Below are 19,405 nucleotides of genomic sequence, written 5' to 3'. Positions count from 1 at the left end.
GTGTTTGCTTAAACATTTATCTACATATTTAAGCATGTGTGTGTGTTTATACGTGATAATGAATTTTAATCTATTTTACGTCATAAAAAGCCATCAAATTGCTGCTGCTGTATATGATGGCATTATTAAAAATTAATAAAAAACCCCAAATAAATACAAACAAACAAGAACATTTTAAAACCCATAATTAAAAACATTAATGCATTTAAGTTGATTTCCTATAGTTGGCCCCCCTCTTTAACAACTACTCTTGAACTTGTTTATGTTTTTTATTAAATATTTGTTTTTGTTTTCTTTACTTTTAGTTGAAAATGAACTCAGTGTCCCAGCGATAACAATTTAAAATCTATACAAAAAAACATAAAAAATTCTTAACCTTAAAAACCCTTGAACATTTTTGCTCAAAACATTTAGTTAACTTTTTTTAATTTGCCCGGGTTTGTTATAAAAAATTTTTCAAAATTATACTTGATATGGATATGACTTCAACGGCGGAAGCTGCTGCCCGCAGCTGGTATGATAATCCGCGCCTGGTAGGAGGTGGCTCACCACAAACCAATGGTTTGGGCGCCTCAGCTACCGGTCTGGGTCATCACGGTTTAGGTGGTGGTCTCGGATCAACGGCCGGTGGTAGCACTGGTTTAGGCGGTGGTGGCGGTGCCGGAGCTGGCAGTGGTTTAGGTTTAGATACCAGCGATATGGGAGCATTTTATGCTTTAGAAAGTAATGGTCATCATAGAAGATATTATCCCAGCTATCATCAACACAGTAAGTTTAAATTTTATAATTTTATTTTTATTTTATATAAAAAAATATCCTCTTTTAAGCTTAAGCTTTACAAAACATGGCTGTGTTATTGCTATATGTGTTTAAGTTGCTGTTAAACATGACGTACCATATTTATGTTTTTCTTTTTCATATTTTACTTACTTCCCTCTATTTATTTACTATTCATTCAATTGTCAAAATGGTGCGTGAGTGATTGACGGGGCGTCTGTATATATGAAAAGCAAAAAAGAACGAATAAAGAGAAAAAAAAACAACACAAAAAACCAATACCAATTCTAAACAATAGACCACAATAAGAAAACCAAACAAACATTGAAGCCAACCATTAATAAATAAAAAACAACCTCCTAACCACATTGTTAACGGATAATGAAATTGTTAAAACTGAAAAAAAGACAAAATCGAAGAAAAATTTATTTTGTATTTATGCCACCCTCATAATAATATTAATAATTCCTGTACTAGACATGAATAAATTTTTATGTATTACAACATTTTCTTTTTTTTTATACAATTATTTATTTAAGTAGGTGCTTAGGTTTAAATAGAAATAAAGTGAGTTTATTTCGAAATTTATTAAGGTTTTATAGATTTTTTGTATTTTAATTACTTAAACTTACTGGGAAATGGTTTAGTTAAACTCCTAACAATATATAATTAGCCTTTTATAGCACTGGAGATTTTATTTTGTGAAGGATTTGTTACTTAAACTTGGTTAAAGCAAGTTTAGTTAAACTTGAGTTTAAGAAGATATTGGTTTAAAAACCACAAAATATTCTTTGTTACCTTAAGAGCATTATATTTCGGACATAAAAAGTGTAAAATTGGTACTTTTTAAGGCTGTTACAAAGAAATTTCTTAAATTTTAGAAGTTTAGAAAATATTTTTTTAGATTTTTAAAAATGTAGCTTTGTTTCTCTCTTACATTTTAATGTTGCTTAACTTTTTTTTGCACAAACATCAATTTAAATTAAAAATTTACGCTCCCACGCCTCTAAAAAGAACAAAAACATTGAAATTTTTCAAAGAATCAAATAATCCCAACAGAATGTAAAATTTCTTTAACACAGTTAAAAAACCCAAAACAAACCGTTTTATTTCTTAAATTATTTTCAACTGTCATTTTCGACAGTTAACTCCCCATTGACACTAAAACGGTGCGGTTAAAATTGTTTTTTTTTTGGTAACATTTATTCACTTACCGTTTTATTTAATATTGTTTGAACCTTACAGCTTTTTTTGCATGAACAATCATCATCATCATGAGAGCATTGTCAAATATATAAACCACTGACAATGGTTTTTTGAAAACTACTCATTTCATTTCTGGTCTCTGTGCCAGCCAGGCCTTCTTTGAGCTGGTCTCGTTAAAATAAACCAAAAATTTATGCATCAGTGCAAAAATTGTATGCATTATATTTGTTTATATATTTTACCTTCATCCAAACTCAACTTTTATTTATATTTATGTATGAATGAATGAATACAAAAAATGACTGACTGTATGAATGAATGAATGTAAAGTATGTATAGTATATTGGTGTGATTGATCAAATATGTGTATGATATTTGTGATATTTCCATTCACTTAATGTGGTTTTTCTTACAAAAATGTTTAATTCATATAAGAGTTATAAGCCAAGAAATGCTGCCCAACAAAAAAAAAGATGAAAGAAAGCTATATTGAATTTCATTTCAAACCATTATTGTAATTTATTCCCCGGTCATTCATTCATGCGTGCCGGCAGCCGCCGCAGCAGCAGCAACAGCTTCAGTTTAAATTTATAAAAAAAAACATCAATATCTACATACAATATTGTTTGATGGTTTGTTTGTTTGACTGTTTGTCATATTATAAAACGATCATTCATTCAAATTTATTGGCGAAAAAACTACATGAAACCTGTAACGTATTTTGACTCTGTGAAAGACATACAGTCTAGTCAATCTTTTTTTTGTTCAACTTGTTTTCATCTCTTGTTAGGTTTTTTAAAAGATTTGTTTCTGATGTTCGTTTAAACAAATTAAGATTTTAAAATTCATTAGTCTGCAAATGTCATTTGATGACTGTGAGCTTGATTGAAAGCTTAACAAATGTCAAAAATTCAAATAACTTTTTAACAAACAAACAAAAAAATATTGTTAATCATCATACATACATATGAAACCAACTAAAGAGGTTTGCAACAAAATAATCTAGAGTCTGAGTTGCGGGTTTTCATACATACATATGTCAATTTTGTGAATATTATTTACATTTTTATTGATGATGTTGTTTAAATTGAACAAAATGAAATGATGAAGAGTAATATATGTATATGAAACTTAAAACTTGAATTCAATTAAATTATTGCACTTGTATGTTTTATGGCAAGTACATTTTAACATTTGAAATTGATTTTAAAACACAATGAACTAATATTTAAAAAAAAAATTATATAAAACTTGTTTATTTCTTTTAAATTAATATAAAAATAATGAAATTTTAACTTAAACTTTCGAAAACCAAGTTTAGTTAAACTCGAGTTTAGTGATAAAATTCAGGTTTAAACTGTTGAAAAACAGTAAACCAACTACAGTATGCATTCCAAATACTTTAAAACAAATATTGTAATATCTGAAAGCAAAGTCAAATTAAATCTATTTCATTGTTGTATTTATGCAAAATATTCTTTTAGATCAATTTAAATGATTTTCAATTTAACAATATTTGTCTTATATTCTTTTAACTAATAACTTTAAATGGTTTTTACAACTTAAACTCCTTAAACTTAAGTTTAGTTAAACTTGAGTTTAAGCTATAATCTGATAATTAAGTTATGGTAATTATTAATTAAGCTCTTTTAAATGTAAAGCAAATATAATTTTAGTTTAAACTTGAGTTTAAAATAAGTTTTTCCATGAAAACTGAATTTTTCTTGAATTTTCCAAACCACTTTTAATTAATTTTATTTTGTAAGAATCTTATCGCTCTAATTGTAACTGATCCATTCATTTATCTTTAGCTCATATAACAAAAATTTCATTTCGGTAACTATTTTTCATATTTCGCTACCCAGAATTTCTTGGTTAAAATTAATTTTGAAAATCAAATTTCTTAAAAGAACCAATCAATAATTTTTTTTTCGTACAAAACAATGACACAGTTTGTGTGCTTTAACTGACTGAATCATATTCATTTGAGAGAGAGATATACATACAATGATATAAATGACAAACAAATTGTCTGCTGTTTTGGCTTTAGACTGTTTGGTTAAATCAATGCCAACAGTAAAAAAAAGAGATAAATAAACAAACAAACAAACAAATGAACAACAAAATATTGCAACTACAATAAAACTAACAGCAATAATAACAACATTTGTGGCTGGCTGTTTGCTGCTGTTGCCTCATTTGTATTAATGTCTAGATACGGGAGTGTGTGTATTCATACATATGTATGTATTGTGTTGTATGAGAAACATCTAACGCAGCAAGTGGCCAAGGATGACAATGAATGCAAATGTGACAATGTTCATTAATTTCACCAAACCAGTGACATTGTTTGGAGGCCAATATGAAATACTACCACCAGCACTAGCACTAGCAGCAACAGCAGTTGCAGTTAAACATTGAATATGGCCAACAACTAATAAATGGCTACTTGGCTAAACAGTAAACTTGTGGTAGAGTTTTTCACAATAAAATTTTTAGAATTGATGTTTTTCTCCAATGGTTATGGAATCTGTTTTTCAATTGAAAATAACACCCGCGATTTGTTACAAGGCACGCAGACAGCAATTCTCCTGCTTCTACTCCTTTTATTGAGTTTGTTGCATTTCTTGGTGGCACCATGTATGCGTCGGAATATTTACATGTGTGTAAGTGATAAATTATAGGTGATTATGATGCAACATGCATTCGCATTTGGAATATTTTCCAACGTTTTCAGTCTATTTTTTGGCGTATCTACATCATAGTGATACCAAGTTAACATGGCTGTTAGTATTGGAAGCGTATGTTTATTGTTTAGTTTATTAGTATTACAAAGTGTTGGTGCTGGTGGTCAGCAATGGTGTGGCAACTACAAATTGCTTTAATTGCCAACAATGACACTGGCAATATGCGTTAGTAATGTTCAATTAAAACTGCATTAAAAACTGATTTTGTTTTTAGTTTTTAGGGAAATTGAAATAGTAAATGAAATCAAAGCTCGTGAAATCAACACAGTTTAATTTTTAAAATTAAAAAAAAAAAATTTTATGTGTAGCTCTTTTTCCAAATTTTCAGACTTGTCTAACTGCTTAACTAAATAATTTTGAAACAAAATTTATGTTTATTTTTATATATTTCATTTAGTTTATTATAAATTTAATGAAATTTTAGCTTAAACTCTTAAAAATCCAGTTTAGCTAAACTCGAGTTTAAGGCTTAAAGTAAAGTTTAACCAAACAATATAATATATTGAAATAAGAGTACAAAATTGTTAATATTAAAAATAAGTTTTAATAATATTTATAATGAATTTGTTAAAAAAAAAAACATTATCTTAATGTGATACCAGCATGATTTAATTTTACTCTGTGGCGCTTTACTTCGTTTGATCAAAATTAAGTCTCATATTTTTTTTGTAGTAAAATATTAATTAATCATTTCATTATCATAAAGAATTCATTGTTTTAACACTTTGTTTAAAAATAACTTTTTTTAAGGCAAAATTAAAAAAAAAAATAATATTTGTAGGGGGAGTTTTTTTGCTGTTAATTTTTCTTGCAAATTCCCTGTTGTACAAGTAATATGTACGGTTTGATTAAAATGTCTTGAAATCATGCAACATTAATTATGACCCAAATTCTTGGAAAAACTACAATAATAACGACAACCACAACACAAGTAGTAGTTGTTCATACATATGTATATAAAAATATTAATGCAAAAATCATACGATCTTAGATTCAATGTTTTACAGTGTTTTGTCATTGTTTGTTAATGTTACATTCAATTTAGGAAAATGAAACTGAACAAAAACGCTTAATTTGTAAAGTGGGCTTGTCTTTTTCAGTTGTATTTTTTTCCTTTTTTTCTTTTTTAGTTTTACTCTTATAATTGACAAATATGCCAACAACAGGCTTTTCTTGTAGCAAAAATAAAATAAAAAAAATCGCACTGCATAAACTCGTAAATATTCATTTATTTTATATAGAAGCGGTCATTCATATAGTTTTTTGTTTTTTTTTCCTCTTTCTTTTCTTGCTTTTAATGTCTTACTAGTTGCCACCACTTTATTTCATAATTTCTTTTGCAAATATCAGCTGAAAAAAACAAGAGAAACAAATAATTTTAATTCATCTTCAGATATGGTTGAATGCAAGCAAGCTGACTGACTGGCTTGTGCCGTCAGATGTTGTGATCTGTAGTTGATTATGATGATGCTGCTACGATGTTGCATGCTTCTGAGTATGACACAAAAAACCCCCCATATTGTTGTTGATAATTTTGCATATGCGTAGTAGTGTAGTGGAGTGTAGCACGACCGCCCGCTTTGGTTGTGTTCCAGCCTTTCAAATGTGAGTGCGATATTTTAATTAGTTGGGGCAAACATTTATTCCCCTCTGCCTAGAGCTGCTAATAATTCGCAAGTGGCGGCTTTTTGTTCTTTAGTTAAAAGTTAGCAAGTTGCAAGTTTATAGGCAACATACCACATTTGTCCATATTCTTTACATTTGAACACATTTAATATAATCAAACAGCTAAACGAGCAAAAACCAAATGCAAGTAGTATGTATTTATTCTGTTGGCGGCAATAAGTTGTTGTGCGGATACAATAATTCCATATGTTGTTGCTTTGTGTGTCCGTCTGTATGTATGGCCAACAACATCGTCATCATCGTCGTCTATGTTGTATGCACGAGTACGATCAGCGTTGACAGCTTTACTGCCACAGTCTTCTTGATTTGCTGCTTTGTGGCCGCAGTTGTGTTAAGCTGTCTGCGTAATTAAATGACATAATTATTTCAATTTCAAAATGCTGGCCACAGCATTTATTTCAAATACAAAAAACGTATTTTTGTATATAAAATGCTTAGATTTCTATACAAATCGGCTTGGCAATATGGCTTGAAAAGAAATAATAGTCTGACACATCGGGTCTTTTATACTGTGGCTAACTCACTAGCTGGCTGGCTGACTGACTGACTGACGGACTGGCTGCTTGTTTGTTGAGGTATTCCTTATGTTAACGTTTGTTGTGGCAAACACGTGATTTCATGTTGTTTGACATTTTATGTAATTAAAAGACTTAAAACAACTTAAAGGTTGAAAAGAACACAAATTCAAAGTTTCTCTCTCTGTTTGTCTGTCTGTCTGAACATTTGCAATTGTAGCTCGAAGTTTTTTTTTTTTGAGTACGTGATATTTTGTTTAATTCCTTTATTTTTTCAATGTTTTTCTCGTTGCTGTTGTTGTTTTCTTTGATGATGATCCATACACAACTATTTTGCATTCCATGCAAAAAACAAAACTTAAAACAACTGTATACTCTATACGTTTGGGAATCGCTTAACTTGACAATATAATACAGAAAAAAAAACTAAACTTTATTATACTGAAAGGTGTCTTGTCATCTTTTTAAGTTTTACCGCCAAACTGTGTGTGTGCGAAAGTGTAGTTTTTTTCTTCTTCTTTCAATTTACATTAAATGTTGTTATTGTCGTTTTTCGTACATAAAAAAACAATCATTGCGTTTCTATATAATTGTACAGTTTTTGAATTCTAATTACAAATTTTTAGCTTTTTTTTGTTTTGTTAGTAACTTTGTTTGAAAATGTTATTTGATTTCATTGAATTGTTTTCTGTTTGGCTTGATAAAGATCGTCAGGAAAAAGTGTGAAAATTTTCAAGATAATTCATTAATAATAAATAAGAAGTTAGATATTTGTTTAAAAGAAGAAATAAAAAAAGGAAGATAGTGGTAAAAATCCGTCGCTTTATTAAAGTTTATGTTTGTAGTTATTAAATAATTTTTTTTTTTAAATTTTTTTTGTTCTAATTTTATAATTAGCCCTTAAATAATCTTGTTTGTATGTTAAAATTGCTAAATTATTGTAATTTTGTTTAAAAAACGAGTTAAGTTTAGTTAAACTCTTGATAACCAAGTTTAGTTAAACTCGAGTTTAAGGCTTAAAGTAAAGTTTAAATAGCTTAAAAGTTGCAGTAAATTGAAAGTATTATTAAACAATAGTTTTAAATAATATTTCTTAAGGTGTTGTTTATATTCTTCATAAAAACTTAATAAAAACTAATTTTTTTTTAGAAAAAATATTTTTTTCCGGTTTTTTTAAAAAAACGTTTAACGCTTGCATTGCGTTTTCTGTTAAAACATTTCATAGCTTTTAAAATAGTAAATTTTTTAAAACAAAATTCTTACCAAACAAACTGTAACACAATTAAACACACTATGTCCTCCACACAGCATTCAGCTTCTTAAAACAAAACTCCCAAGAGGTAAAGTTGACTAAAACTCAAACAAACAAAAAAACGCATTTCAAAAAATCTTTGACAATTTTTATGACAGCTTTTTAATATTGTGATGATTAATAGCAGTTGTAGTTGGTCAGTCAGTGGCTGTTCCGTATGGAGCTGTAAAAATATGATGTGTTTTTGACAACACAACCCAGCCAACAAAACAAATGTCTTACAGCTAACCAACACATTTGTGGCAAGTTCAAAAAAAAAAAAAAAATTTCAAATAAATTAGGAATTTTTTCTGAAGACAAAAAAACTGAAAAAAATATCTCTCAAATTAAACGTTGTATTTGTAAGTTGATGTTATCAATTGTTGAAGAAGGAAAAAAAAACAACAACAACCAACATGCTGCTTTTTTATCCCTATCGCGTTTTTTATACTTTTTGGTTTAACTATTTCTACGAAATTTAACTAGTTATTGAATTCCTAAGAAGAAAAACCAACCAAAATGTAAGAATCGAGTCAAAAGATTCTTAGAAGACAGCAGCAGTAAGCTGCAGCATCCAAACAACAACTTGCAACAACAACCACAGCAAGTTAAAATAGATGAGGTGGAACAAGCTAGAAGTGGAAACAAAAATTACTTGATTTTTAGTTTTATTTTTGTATTTTTCATTTTATTGCCTTGGAATAAGAGTGGAGTTCCTTTTCGTGGCAACCACCAGCACCAACAGTAGTCAATTGAAACTAGTGTGTGGCAGACTGAATGTCTATGCTGTGGTGGCACACATGCAACAATCATGCACCCAACTACCAACCAACCAATGGCAATTGGATTTAACAGAAACTTACAGGAAAGAAACCAAAAAAGAAAAAAAAAACTACGAAATTATAAACATGCATGCCTCACGTTTGCATTTATGATGTGATGCTGCAACAGCAAATGTAAACAGGATTTTATTTACAGTCTGGCAAGAGGATCTTTGCAACAATATATAAATATGTGTGTATGTTAAACCTGACTCTTCTGGTCCCCTCTTAAGGCCTCTTTGTATTAACTAAATTATGCGTCTCTGTATTGTGGCATGTTTTAAACAATATGCTGCTGCCTGTTTGCCATCATATAGTGTGTCGCAGAAGCCGCCGCTTGAAACAGTGTAATAATTTCGTTGGCTGCTTTGTCAATTTCCAAAGCGTGGTGGACCCCCAACATGAACCTTTTCAACGGTACCAACAAACATACCTTTTTCCCATTTTTTTTGTTTGTTTTGGGGAGCTCGTAAAAATATGACTTTAACAAACAGCAGCTATTTAGCATAATTTTGTGTTTTGTGTATTTGAGGCTACGAAAAAAACAATGGTCAAAAATCAAATGATAAATTCAAAACTATTTAATATTGGAAAAATTATAAAACAACTCATCTTTTTGTATGTCCGGCCACAATGATGTTGCTCTTATGGCTGGCTACATGTTGAACAAACATTGTCAAGAAAAACATAAAAACACACACAGCTAAAATTTATGCATAACATGTTGCAGACACAAAAACGAACAACAGCAAAACAAACAAAAAATAAAAGAATCCCTTAACAAAATAATATGTGATCACACAAATTGCAAACGTAGATTTAAAACGTTTTCCTGCAAATAAACTTTAAACGCACAACTTACACACATTCGTTTACTTTTTAGCAACTCTTGTTGCCCCCTTAAGGGTCTTTATTGGCGCATATTTTTGATCAGTTTTTTGTGCGTTTTTGGTTAACAGAGGCACAAGAATGGCAAATTCTTTGTTATGATCTTTTGTGTGATTTTTGCAGTTTTATCGATTGTGATAAATGTCACAGCATTGCTTATTTATTTTATGACATGTGATATCCATACAAATGATGCCACCACCACCATACCAGACATCCAAACCAACCAAGCATGTGGTCCTTTTTTATTTGTAAGCCACTTTAGCAAACAAGACACAAAAACGAAGCATCTTCTTTTTGTTTGATTTGATTTTTTAAGAAAAATTTTCACGTAGGCGTCAGAGTTTGTCAGTTTGTGTTTGATTTGAAAATTTTTATGTTTTATGTTGTGTCTGCAGCGATGTCAAATGACCAAATTTGGTAATTTTGCAGGCGTTTACTTTTGCGCCACAAAACTTCATAACAATATTTCTTTAAAACTTATTTTCTTTTTTGCAAGTATTTGCCACAAAAATCATCAACATCATCTAAACTTGTCAACAGTTCATCAATTCCTTAAAGCAATTATGATGGTTTTTACCTTTTTGTCCCTCTTCAATGCTTCAAAAACAAACAAACAAAAAAAAAAAAAAACTTAACTCCACAGTAGCATTCCTTGAATTTATTGTAGTCTGTAAATGGTTTTATGTTTCAACACTTTTATCGAAGTGGCATATTTAACGCCATGAAAAATTGTACTGATTGTCACCATTGATAAAATAGTTTAAATTAAAGCGTGTGCTTTTGCGTTTTTATTATTTTTTTTACTTTTTCTTTTCTTAGTTGCTCGCAAAAGTTTTTAATGCAAAAAAAATTCTTTAAATTAAAAATCCTTATAAAGTAAACACAAATTCAAAACTGATGATTTCAGAAAAAAAAACAAATTACACAAAAATTTTATTAAATAAATAAGTTTTGCAAAAGATTTGCCAAAAATAGTAGTGTTTCTTAAGAAATTATTTTGATTAAATTGTAAACAAAAATAACTGTGTAATAATTATTAAATTCTTTTTTACACTTAGTATTTTAGTTAAAGTTTTTTTAAAATATTTTCAAAAAAGAAACAAAATTCAGGGGAATATTGTAATTATTGTAATTATTTGTAATTATTGCTTGTAATCATTTATGTGTTGCTTGATTATTATACTAACTTAATGTAAAGTAAATTTTTTAAACAAAAATAACAAATTAAAAAAAATATTTTTTTATATTTAAATTTTTTTGCGGCATTTTTTTAATTTGAACAATAAAAAAATTATTTTAACATGCAGAATCGTTTAATTTAACTCAAATTTATTTAAAAATTAAAAAATTTTGACCTAAACTCTCGATAACCAAGTTTAGTTAAACTCGAGTTTAAGTCTTAAAGTCAAGTTTAAGTATAAAAAATGGTAGAATTAAATGAGAGTAATATTTATTTAAAAATAAAACATTAAATAAATGCCATTTAGACTTTATTTAAAGCTTTAAAAGAGGTAGAGCTAAAATTGCTTAATGCTTTTTATAATTAATTAAATTGTAAATATTTTCCAGTTATATTAAAAAGCCTATATTTAAAGGAAAAACTTTACAACTTAATAAAAATGTAATAATGTCTTATTTATGTAATTTATTATATTACTTTGCTATTGTAGTTTTCTATTTTGAGGGACATTTACAAAACATTAACATTATAAATATAAATATATTATACATAATTATTACCTTGTTTAGTTTTGCTTAGGTGGTGTATTGTGCATTTAAAATTTTATAAATAAGTATTCGATTTTGTTGCTGTTTGCCACAATTCCATTTGTCATAATTGTCATATTTGTTAAGTGTTAAATGTCCAACACATATTCCAGACGTGTTGCGTTGCTGCTGCTGTTGTTGATGTCCACTAAGAAAACAATGCAAACTTCTCAATACTTTCTCACACCATGGCCAATTTGTATGCAAAGAGTAAATCATTTTATTATACATAATAATGATGATGATAAGAGGCAATGAATGTTGTTATGGCTGTCCGTCTGTCTGTCTGTCCCTGCATACATGTAGTAGATGGCCAATATTATAAATAAGTTAAAGAAAACCTACAACATTTTGCTACAAATGTTTTGTAGAATGAAAAAAAAATATTTAAAAAAAAACTAAACTAAACAAAATGGCGTTTTTCATGAGAAGTACTTAAACACACACAGATATTTTTTACACTCACTCTTATACGGTTTAGTTTTAAAAAAAAAACATACTTTTTTTTAAAAAAAAAGTTGATTTTATTTTTGTATTTTTCCTAAGAATATGTTGCACATGCAAGTGTGTATGTGAGGGTATTAAGTACTTGTATCTTAAACTTTAAGTCTGCTAAAATTCAGCGTAAAACCCACATGTTGGCAAAAAATAATCATTGTTTTTTTTTCTGCTGTTTTCCTTTATTTCTTTTAACCAAATGTTGTTGACATTTTAACGTTGCATGTAGTATTTGCCACAACGTACCTGTGTTTAACACTAAACTAAAAAAACTCTTGAAAAAAAAACTAAAAATCCAACCACGTAAAAAATTTACTCCAAGTCTTTTTTTCGCGTTTTTGTTTTTATTTTTCCTGGTCTATGAACAGATGCTGGAGTTGGTTTTAAATGTTGCCATGATTGTAATTCACACCATTTTAATGTTGCATATTCTGTAGTTTTCTGCTCTAGTCTTTAGGTCTACTTGTTTAAGTTGTTTAAAATTATATTGTATATGTGGAGCATTTAAACAGCAGCAGCAACAGCAGGGCCTGTAAAGGACTTCTGTGTAGCTGTAGCTGTTTGCTGGTGTTGAAAATTTATTCTTTTTAGCTTTAAGATTTAGATAAAATTCAATAAATAAATATATTTGCAACATCATTAGCATCATCAAGTTATCATAGTTGCTATATATTAAAACAATACACTAAAAACAACTTAGTTTATGGCTTAAATCTTGGCTAGAATTATTGATTACATTGTTTAGCCAGATTTCTTTAGTCTTTTGTTCTAATAGAATAGAAATGTTGTTTTAAATGACATATTTAACAATTGTTTTAAATGTTTAAAACTTTGTTTTTGCCTATATTAATCAATTTTCTTGGGATTTATTTTAGAAGTTTAACCCGAGTTTTAGCTATTCCATTCAGCTGCTAAACAGACTAAATAGAGTTAATTTTTTTTAAATCAGGTCTTGATTTGTTTAATTTTCTCTTTCAAATGATTTTATAGTTGAAAAACTATCTTAAATTTAGGTGTTTTGCTTAAGAAACCCCTCCTACTTTTTTTAAATAATTTCAGAAACAATTTTCATTTTATGCGTGAAATTTTTTCTCATTTTCTTGTTGTTTTAATTGTCAATTTATGTAAATTCGTTTAGTAAGTGTTCAAATCTTAAATATTTAAACATACTTGACACATCACGCTATTGCAACTGCCAACACAACGCAGCAACAATTGCAACATGCAATAGGCAACATTTTAACGTTGTTGTTTAATACATTTTCTGTTCTATTTGATTTCATAATTTAAACCAAACCACTAGCAAATTGAAGTAATAAAAATGACATAATAATTGTTTAAAAATTATAAAGAAAATGAATTAATTATAATAAAATTTAAATATTTCAAACGATTTTTTCCCAAAATTTAAATTCTTTATATTCTACATACTTTTAACATGTAGAATCGTTTTATTTAACAGAAAATTATTTAAAAATTAAAAAATTTTGACCTAAACTCTAGATAACCAAGTTTAGTTAAACTCGAGTTTAAGGCTTAAAGTCGAGTTTAAGTATAACAAATGTTAGGTTTCAATTAGAGTAAAATTTATTTAAAAATAAAACATGAAACAAATACCAGCAAGTCTTAATTTAATGCTTTAAAAGAGGTTGAGCTTAAATTGCTTAATGTTTTTTATAATTAATTAAATTGTTAATGTATTGCAGTTATATTAAAATTTAAATTTTGAACAAATTTTCTAAAATTTATTTTTATACATTTTAATTTGAAACTGTAATGGTATTTTTATGTTATTTTGTTTTTTTTTCCTATAAAAATAAGCATATGACCTTTGACCTGTACTCCTACTAAAGTACTTAGCAAAAGAAAACTAACAACTTCACACGCAAATATAAAAATAGAATAATTAAAATAAAACCTTAATTAAAACAACAACAAAAAAAGAAGATAATACTTTGTTAAAATTCTATAGAAAAGGTCCAAAAGTTCCTTAGCAACTTTTGCTCTGGCAGTATTAAAATACAACAAGAGCTGGCTGGTTGCATGTCTGTGCTGTGTTGTGTGGTGAATGAGCCAACAAAACCAAGAAGCCGTTATATGTCTGACTGTTTCAAATTTCAAATTGGGACAGGCTAAAAAGTAGTGCTTGGAGCAGGTGTCATTAACGGGGGGATTAATAACGCTTGCTGCGCTGTTGGCTTAATACAGTAGTAAAGGCAGTTGTAAACAGACGTTAGCGGCGGTTTTTTGTTTAAAAAATAAAACTGATCATAAAGTATAAACAGGCACGTGTCTAAAAGTCAACACAAAGTACAAATACAACTTGCATATTGTTATTGTTTTTATTATTTAAACAAAAAAAAGAAAGAATGAAAAAACCACTTGCAGCTTGCCGTTAGCTAAACCAAACATTCATCTCCCCTCCACTAAATAAAAGTGTAAAACAGGACCTTTTTATTAAAAACGAACCAGCAAAATGTATAAAGTAAGACTTAAGGATCAAATAGGGATCACCTACAACACTAAAGGAAAAATGAAAAGCAGGTGTATAAAACAACTTGGCGCTTACCTTTTACACACATTTTCAATATGCAACATTCAACAATGTTGTAAGAAATGATGAGTTATGCGTATAGGTATTTAATACTTGAGAGTGCAACAAATGCACTTGCCTCGAAAGAAAACAATAATAATAATAAGATGTGTGTCCTGTATCTAATGAGGCCTATAAAAGGTGTATTTCTTTATTTGGTTAAGAAGCCAGGAAAACTGTAATTTTTTTTGAGTAAGATTGATTGATTTCTTTATTTTAAATTCAGTTTCAGTTTTCCTTAATACTATTGTAATAATATACAGCTGTATCCGTTTTCTTTTAATTTCTTAATAAAATATTGATGAAATTTATTTAAAATATGTAAAAGATTAATATCTAATATTGAGCAGTTTGGGGTCAACAGCAATCTCTTAAATATCCTGCAATCCTTTCATTTTAGTTTCTAAAAGAGATTTTCTAGTTATGATTACTAATGTCAGCAATATGTTGAAATACTCAAACAAAGTGAGAAATTTAATTTTCCGAAAAGCCTTTATTACAAAAATATCCTTTTTTGTTTGTTTCTGCTGCAAACACTCTCTTAACTCATTTCACCACATCACACCCTTTTGTTAAGCTATTGAGTGTGTGTGAACAATTTTTATTTTTATTTTTTTCATTTTAGATTTTGTTGCATGTCTCTGTGTGTATTTGCTACCACTACCCTACCGTACTGTACTGTAATGCTTTTGAAATGTTATCAAGATTTTTCTCGCTTTTTGGTTGCAATTTGTGTCAATCTCTCTCATCACATCTAGGTTTTCTTTTTTTTTTTTTTTGTTATTCTGTTTTTGTTTCAATTTTCCTAAAATCTGTTTGTTACAATTCAAATAGAGATTTTTTGTAATTGATAAAATTGTGGATTTTAATTCCATTTCAATCCTTACAAAGATTTCTGTTTCTTTTTGTAGCTGGGATTTTTGTCACCCATTAAGAGATTCTCTCTATGAGATAAGTTTAGCTTTAGCATCTGCCTTTCAATAAACATTTTCATCATTTCTAGTAATTATTTCCATAAAATATTGCTCTAAAATCATTAGCAAATTAAAATGTACTCGCTTTTTTTTTTTCCTTGTCCAACTCTCCCTTAAGCAGGTGTTATTTATGTTTAAGTATGATAATTATCACACTGTTTTTCATTACTTTTCAATTTCCCACAATTTGGTTAATGTTTTCGTTTTGTAATTAATATTCAATTTCAATGTGTAGTCTATGTGTATTTCGTTTTTCTATTCTAATTCATTAAATTAAGAGTGACTGATGGTGTCACTTAAATGGAAGTGTTTTCCTGTTGAAGTTAAGTTAAAGCCAAGATTTTAAAATGTTCAAGTTAAATTTAAAGTTTTTTTTTTCTTTCATAAAAGGCGGCAATTAAAAGGCGCTTGGACAACTTGTTTCTTTGTATAGTTTTTTTTGTGCAAAACTAAAATGTCATTCCCAACCCAGTAAGAAATTGAATGTGGTAAAAGAAATCTCATAATTTTTAATTTTTATTTTCAAAATTTTTAGAAGTAATGTTCAGCATCATTTAAATGTTAAATTTTTTTTTAAAATTTAAAAACAAAATTCATATTTTTATCCAAAAAACAGCAGATTAAAATTAAATAAATATGCTTGGAAACTTTGTTTAGCCACATTTAAATTTAAAATTTGTTCTCCAATTTTGTTTGAAAATTTTGAAATTTTGTATTTTTTAAGAGCAGATTGAAAGTTAAACAAATATGCTTAAAAACTTTGTTTAGCCACATTTAAATTTTAAAATTTTTTCCAATTTTGTTTGAAAATTTTGAAAAAATAATTTATAAACCTGTCCGAAATCTCCTTTTTTATAGTCTTAAACAAATGTTTAGAAACTATGTTTAGCAACATTTAAGTTTTTAACTTTATGTATATATTAAATCACCTCAAACTTAAATTACTTCTTTTGTTTTATTTTATTAGTCATCATGTTTATAAGCTTTGTAATAATAAGCAACATTTACCAAATTTTATTAAAAACATTGTTTAGCTACATTTTAATTTTTAGATATATTTAAAAACTAGTTTATTCTGATTTCATTTTAAAAAATATTTATAGACATTGTTTAGCAACATTTTGAAATTTTTGTTTTATTTTTCAACATAACTTTTCAAAATGTTTAGATACTTTGTTTAGAAACATTGGAACTTTTAAATTTATTTTGAATTCCAAACTGTTGCTAATTCCAATTAATGAATTCCATCAAATAGTTTTTTTCTGTTTTGATCTTTAAAATGTTTATAAACTAAACAATATTTGAATTCTTAAATTTATTTTGACTTCCAAAAAGTTGCTAATACCATCTAATAAATCCCATTAAATAGCTTTTTTCCGTTTTGATCATTAAATTGTTTATAAACATTGTTTAGCAACATTTGAAAACAATAATAAAAATAGATGTTTTTGTTTTATTAAAACTTAAAATTTAAAAAATTAATATTCGTTTGTTAAACAAATAATTTAGCAACATGTTGCTGGCAACATTTTGTTCAAATTGTATTACTTGCTCTTAAAACATTTAAAATAAAGAATGTTTTGTATTTCTCAGATTGTTTTTTATAAACTTTGTTGCTTAACTGATATTGTACAATTTTTAGCTTTCTATTTAATGTAAATGTTTATAAACATTTCTATTCACCTTTCTCGTGTTTCCCTTTATTATTTTTAAATTGTATACTGGGTTTTATTTTGGCATTTGAATTGAATTGAATCTCAGTTGGTTAAATGACGTTGTCAGTTTTGAATAGTAAACACCGCAATATTGTATATAAGCCTTGGAACCGGCTAATGGCAGTTTGGATGGCGGTTGGCTGCTTCAACAATCTCCAAACAATAAGTGAGAGAGAGCGAGAGTGAAGGGCGGTCTATACACATGACTGTTGATTGTCGCTGTCAAACGCTTTTAAAACGCCAAACTTCAATGTTTTATACAAACTTGCTTAGAGAATTGTCAGAGTCTTTTGTTTTAACACAACACAAGACAAAGAAATCGAAAATAAATAAATATACAATAAAAAAAAACTACTCTCAATTCCATTTACCAGCAACAATTTATGACCAAAGCTAAGAGTTTAAAGGCATTTGGTAGCCGTCGTTTTAAGCTTATACGAGTTTAAACAAAATAGAGTAGAGATTTTTTGTTAACCTCCTTAATTGCTAAAGTACTTACTTACTTGCTTGCTTTACGGCGGCATTTTTACTTTGAACTGTCATTTCAAAACTTTGATTGTTTTAAACGTAAACTTTTATGGATTTTGGAATTTTTATTTAAAAAAATAGAATAAGGAAAAGGGTATGAATTGTTTATATGTGAGTTTTAAATTGATTTGAATTTTTTATTATGCAAATCTGTTTAATGTAGTATTTTAATTACCTAAGATTCCCATAACAAATTATTAGTTACATTTGTTTCCCTCTAATTAAGACTTTCAACACTATACCATCATCATCAGCACCACGCACTTTGAATTAAATTATAATGTGCAGATTTCTTGTAGATTTTATGGTTTATAAAAAGCAATTTGTTAATGCAAACCCCATAATTTTGAGAACTACTGACAATTGTAGCAATTCACATGAACCTCCTTTATGAACTTTTCTTACGGTTTATAGGCCTGAATTATTTTTGTTTTTTTTTTTGCTTACAAGTTGATTTGTTATATTTTACTGTTACCTTTTTTTTTTGCTCTTACCTCTAAATAGTCATCAATAATAATTTTCTTGCAATATTTTTTTCTCTCGATATTTTTGTTCAATCTGTATGATGATGATGATCATCGTCATCATCACCTGCAGCTACTTTAGCTGGAGTAGATAGCAGCAGTATAGCTATATGGGTAGTGTAGAGAAGAGTGTAGCAGCCTTAACACCACATACCACATACGTTTCCTCAACTCAATTTCTTTTATCCATTGGAATAAGTTCGAGTATCATTGGAGCTCTTACTAAGATGTTGCATAGTTTGTGGCCGCTGTTGTTGTTTCATTTCAGTCATATAGTATTAAGCTTTGTCGATGCATCATCATCATCATAATAATAATATCTATAATCAGCAACACGTACATATAATATTGTCTAAACCACTGTTATTAGTATAATCAAATGGGAATTATCTTTGCAGCCAGATCGAACTTGTTACTTATTGTGGTCTTGTGGTCGCTGAAACTGAAAACAGCAAAACAAAAAAAAAACTATAAAAAAAATAGCAGTAGTAATTTTAGTAGTATTAGTAGTAGTCATCGTCAGCCAACCATTCAGTCAGTCAGTTGATTTAAGCTTGATATTAATATTGCTTGGCTTGTGTTTTTATACAAATGTCCAGTTTGTCTTTTTCCATATATCCTTTTGTAACACTGATGTCGATATAGATTATCTTGGCTTTGTAAGCCACTGTTTATGGAGAATTGTTGGCTGGTCACAATTGTATGGTTTGCTTAACATGTGTCATAATCTAAAGTAATCCATCTTTTAGTCGATTTTTTTGTTGCAGTGGAGTGTTCCTCAACAATTGTTTCTGCTTACTTAAGGCTATTTTATAAAATTTATTTTAATTATTTTGTTTTTCAAATAAAACAATACTTAAAATAATGATAAA

General features: G+C 28.2%; 1 protein-coding gene across 2 annotated transcripts in view; it reads left to right on the top strand.

Annotated features, from left to right (window-relative positions):
- Positions 1-334: 334 nt before the first annotated feature.
- grn (grain) overlaps positions 335-19,405 on the top strand; it is a 61,154-nt gene continuing 42,083 nt past the window's right edge. For both annotated transcript variants that reach the window (XM_065516458.1, XM_065516457.1), the window contains exon 1: positions 335-768. In XM_065516458.1, the coding sequence (XP_065372530.1) occupies positions 474-768 (295 nt within the window). In that variant the 5' untranslated portion in view covers positions 335-473. The remainder of the gene's footprint in view (positions 769-19,405) is intronic.

The sequence above is a fragment of the Calliphora vicina genome, chromosome 1 (assembly GCF_958450345.1).
Source record: "Calliphora vicina chromosome 1, idCalVici1.1, whole genome shotgun sequence".
Lineage (NCBI taxonomy): Eukaryota > Metazoa > Arthropoda > Insecta > Diptera > Calliphoridae > Calliphora > Calliphora vicina.
Note: the sequence above shows the minus strand (reverse complement) of the source record. Positions and strands in the feature narration are given on the sequence as shown.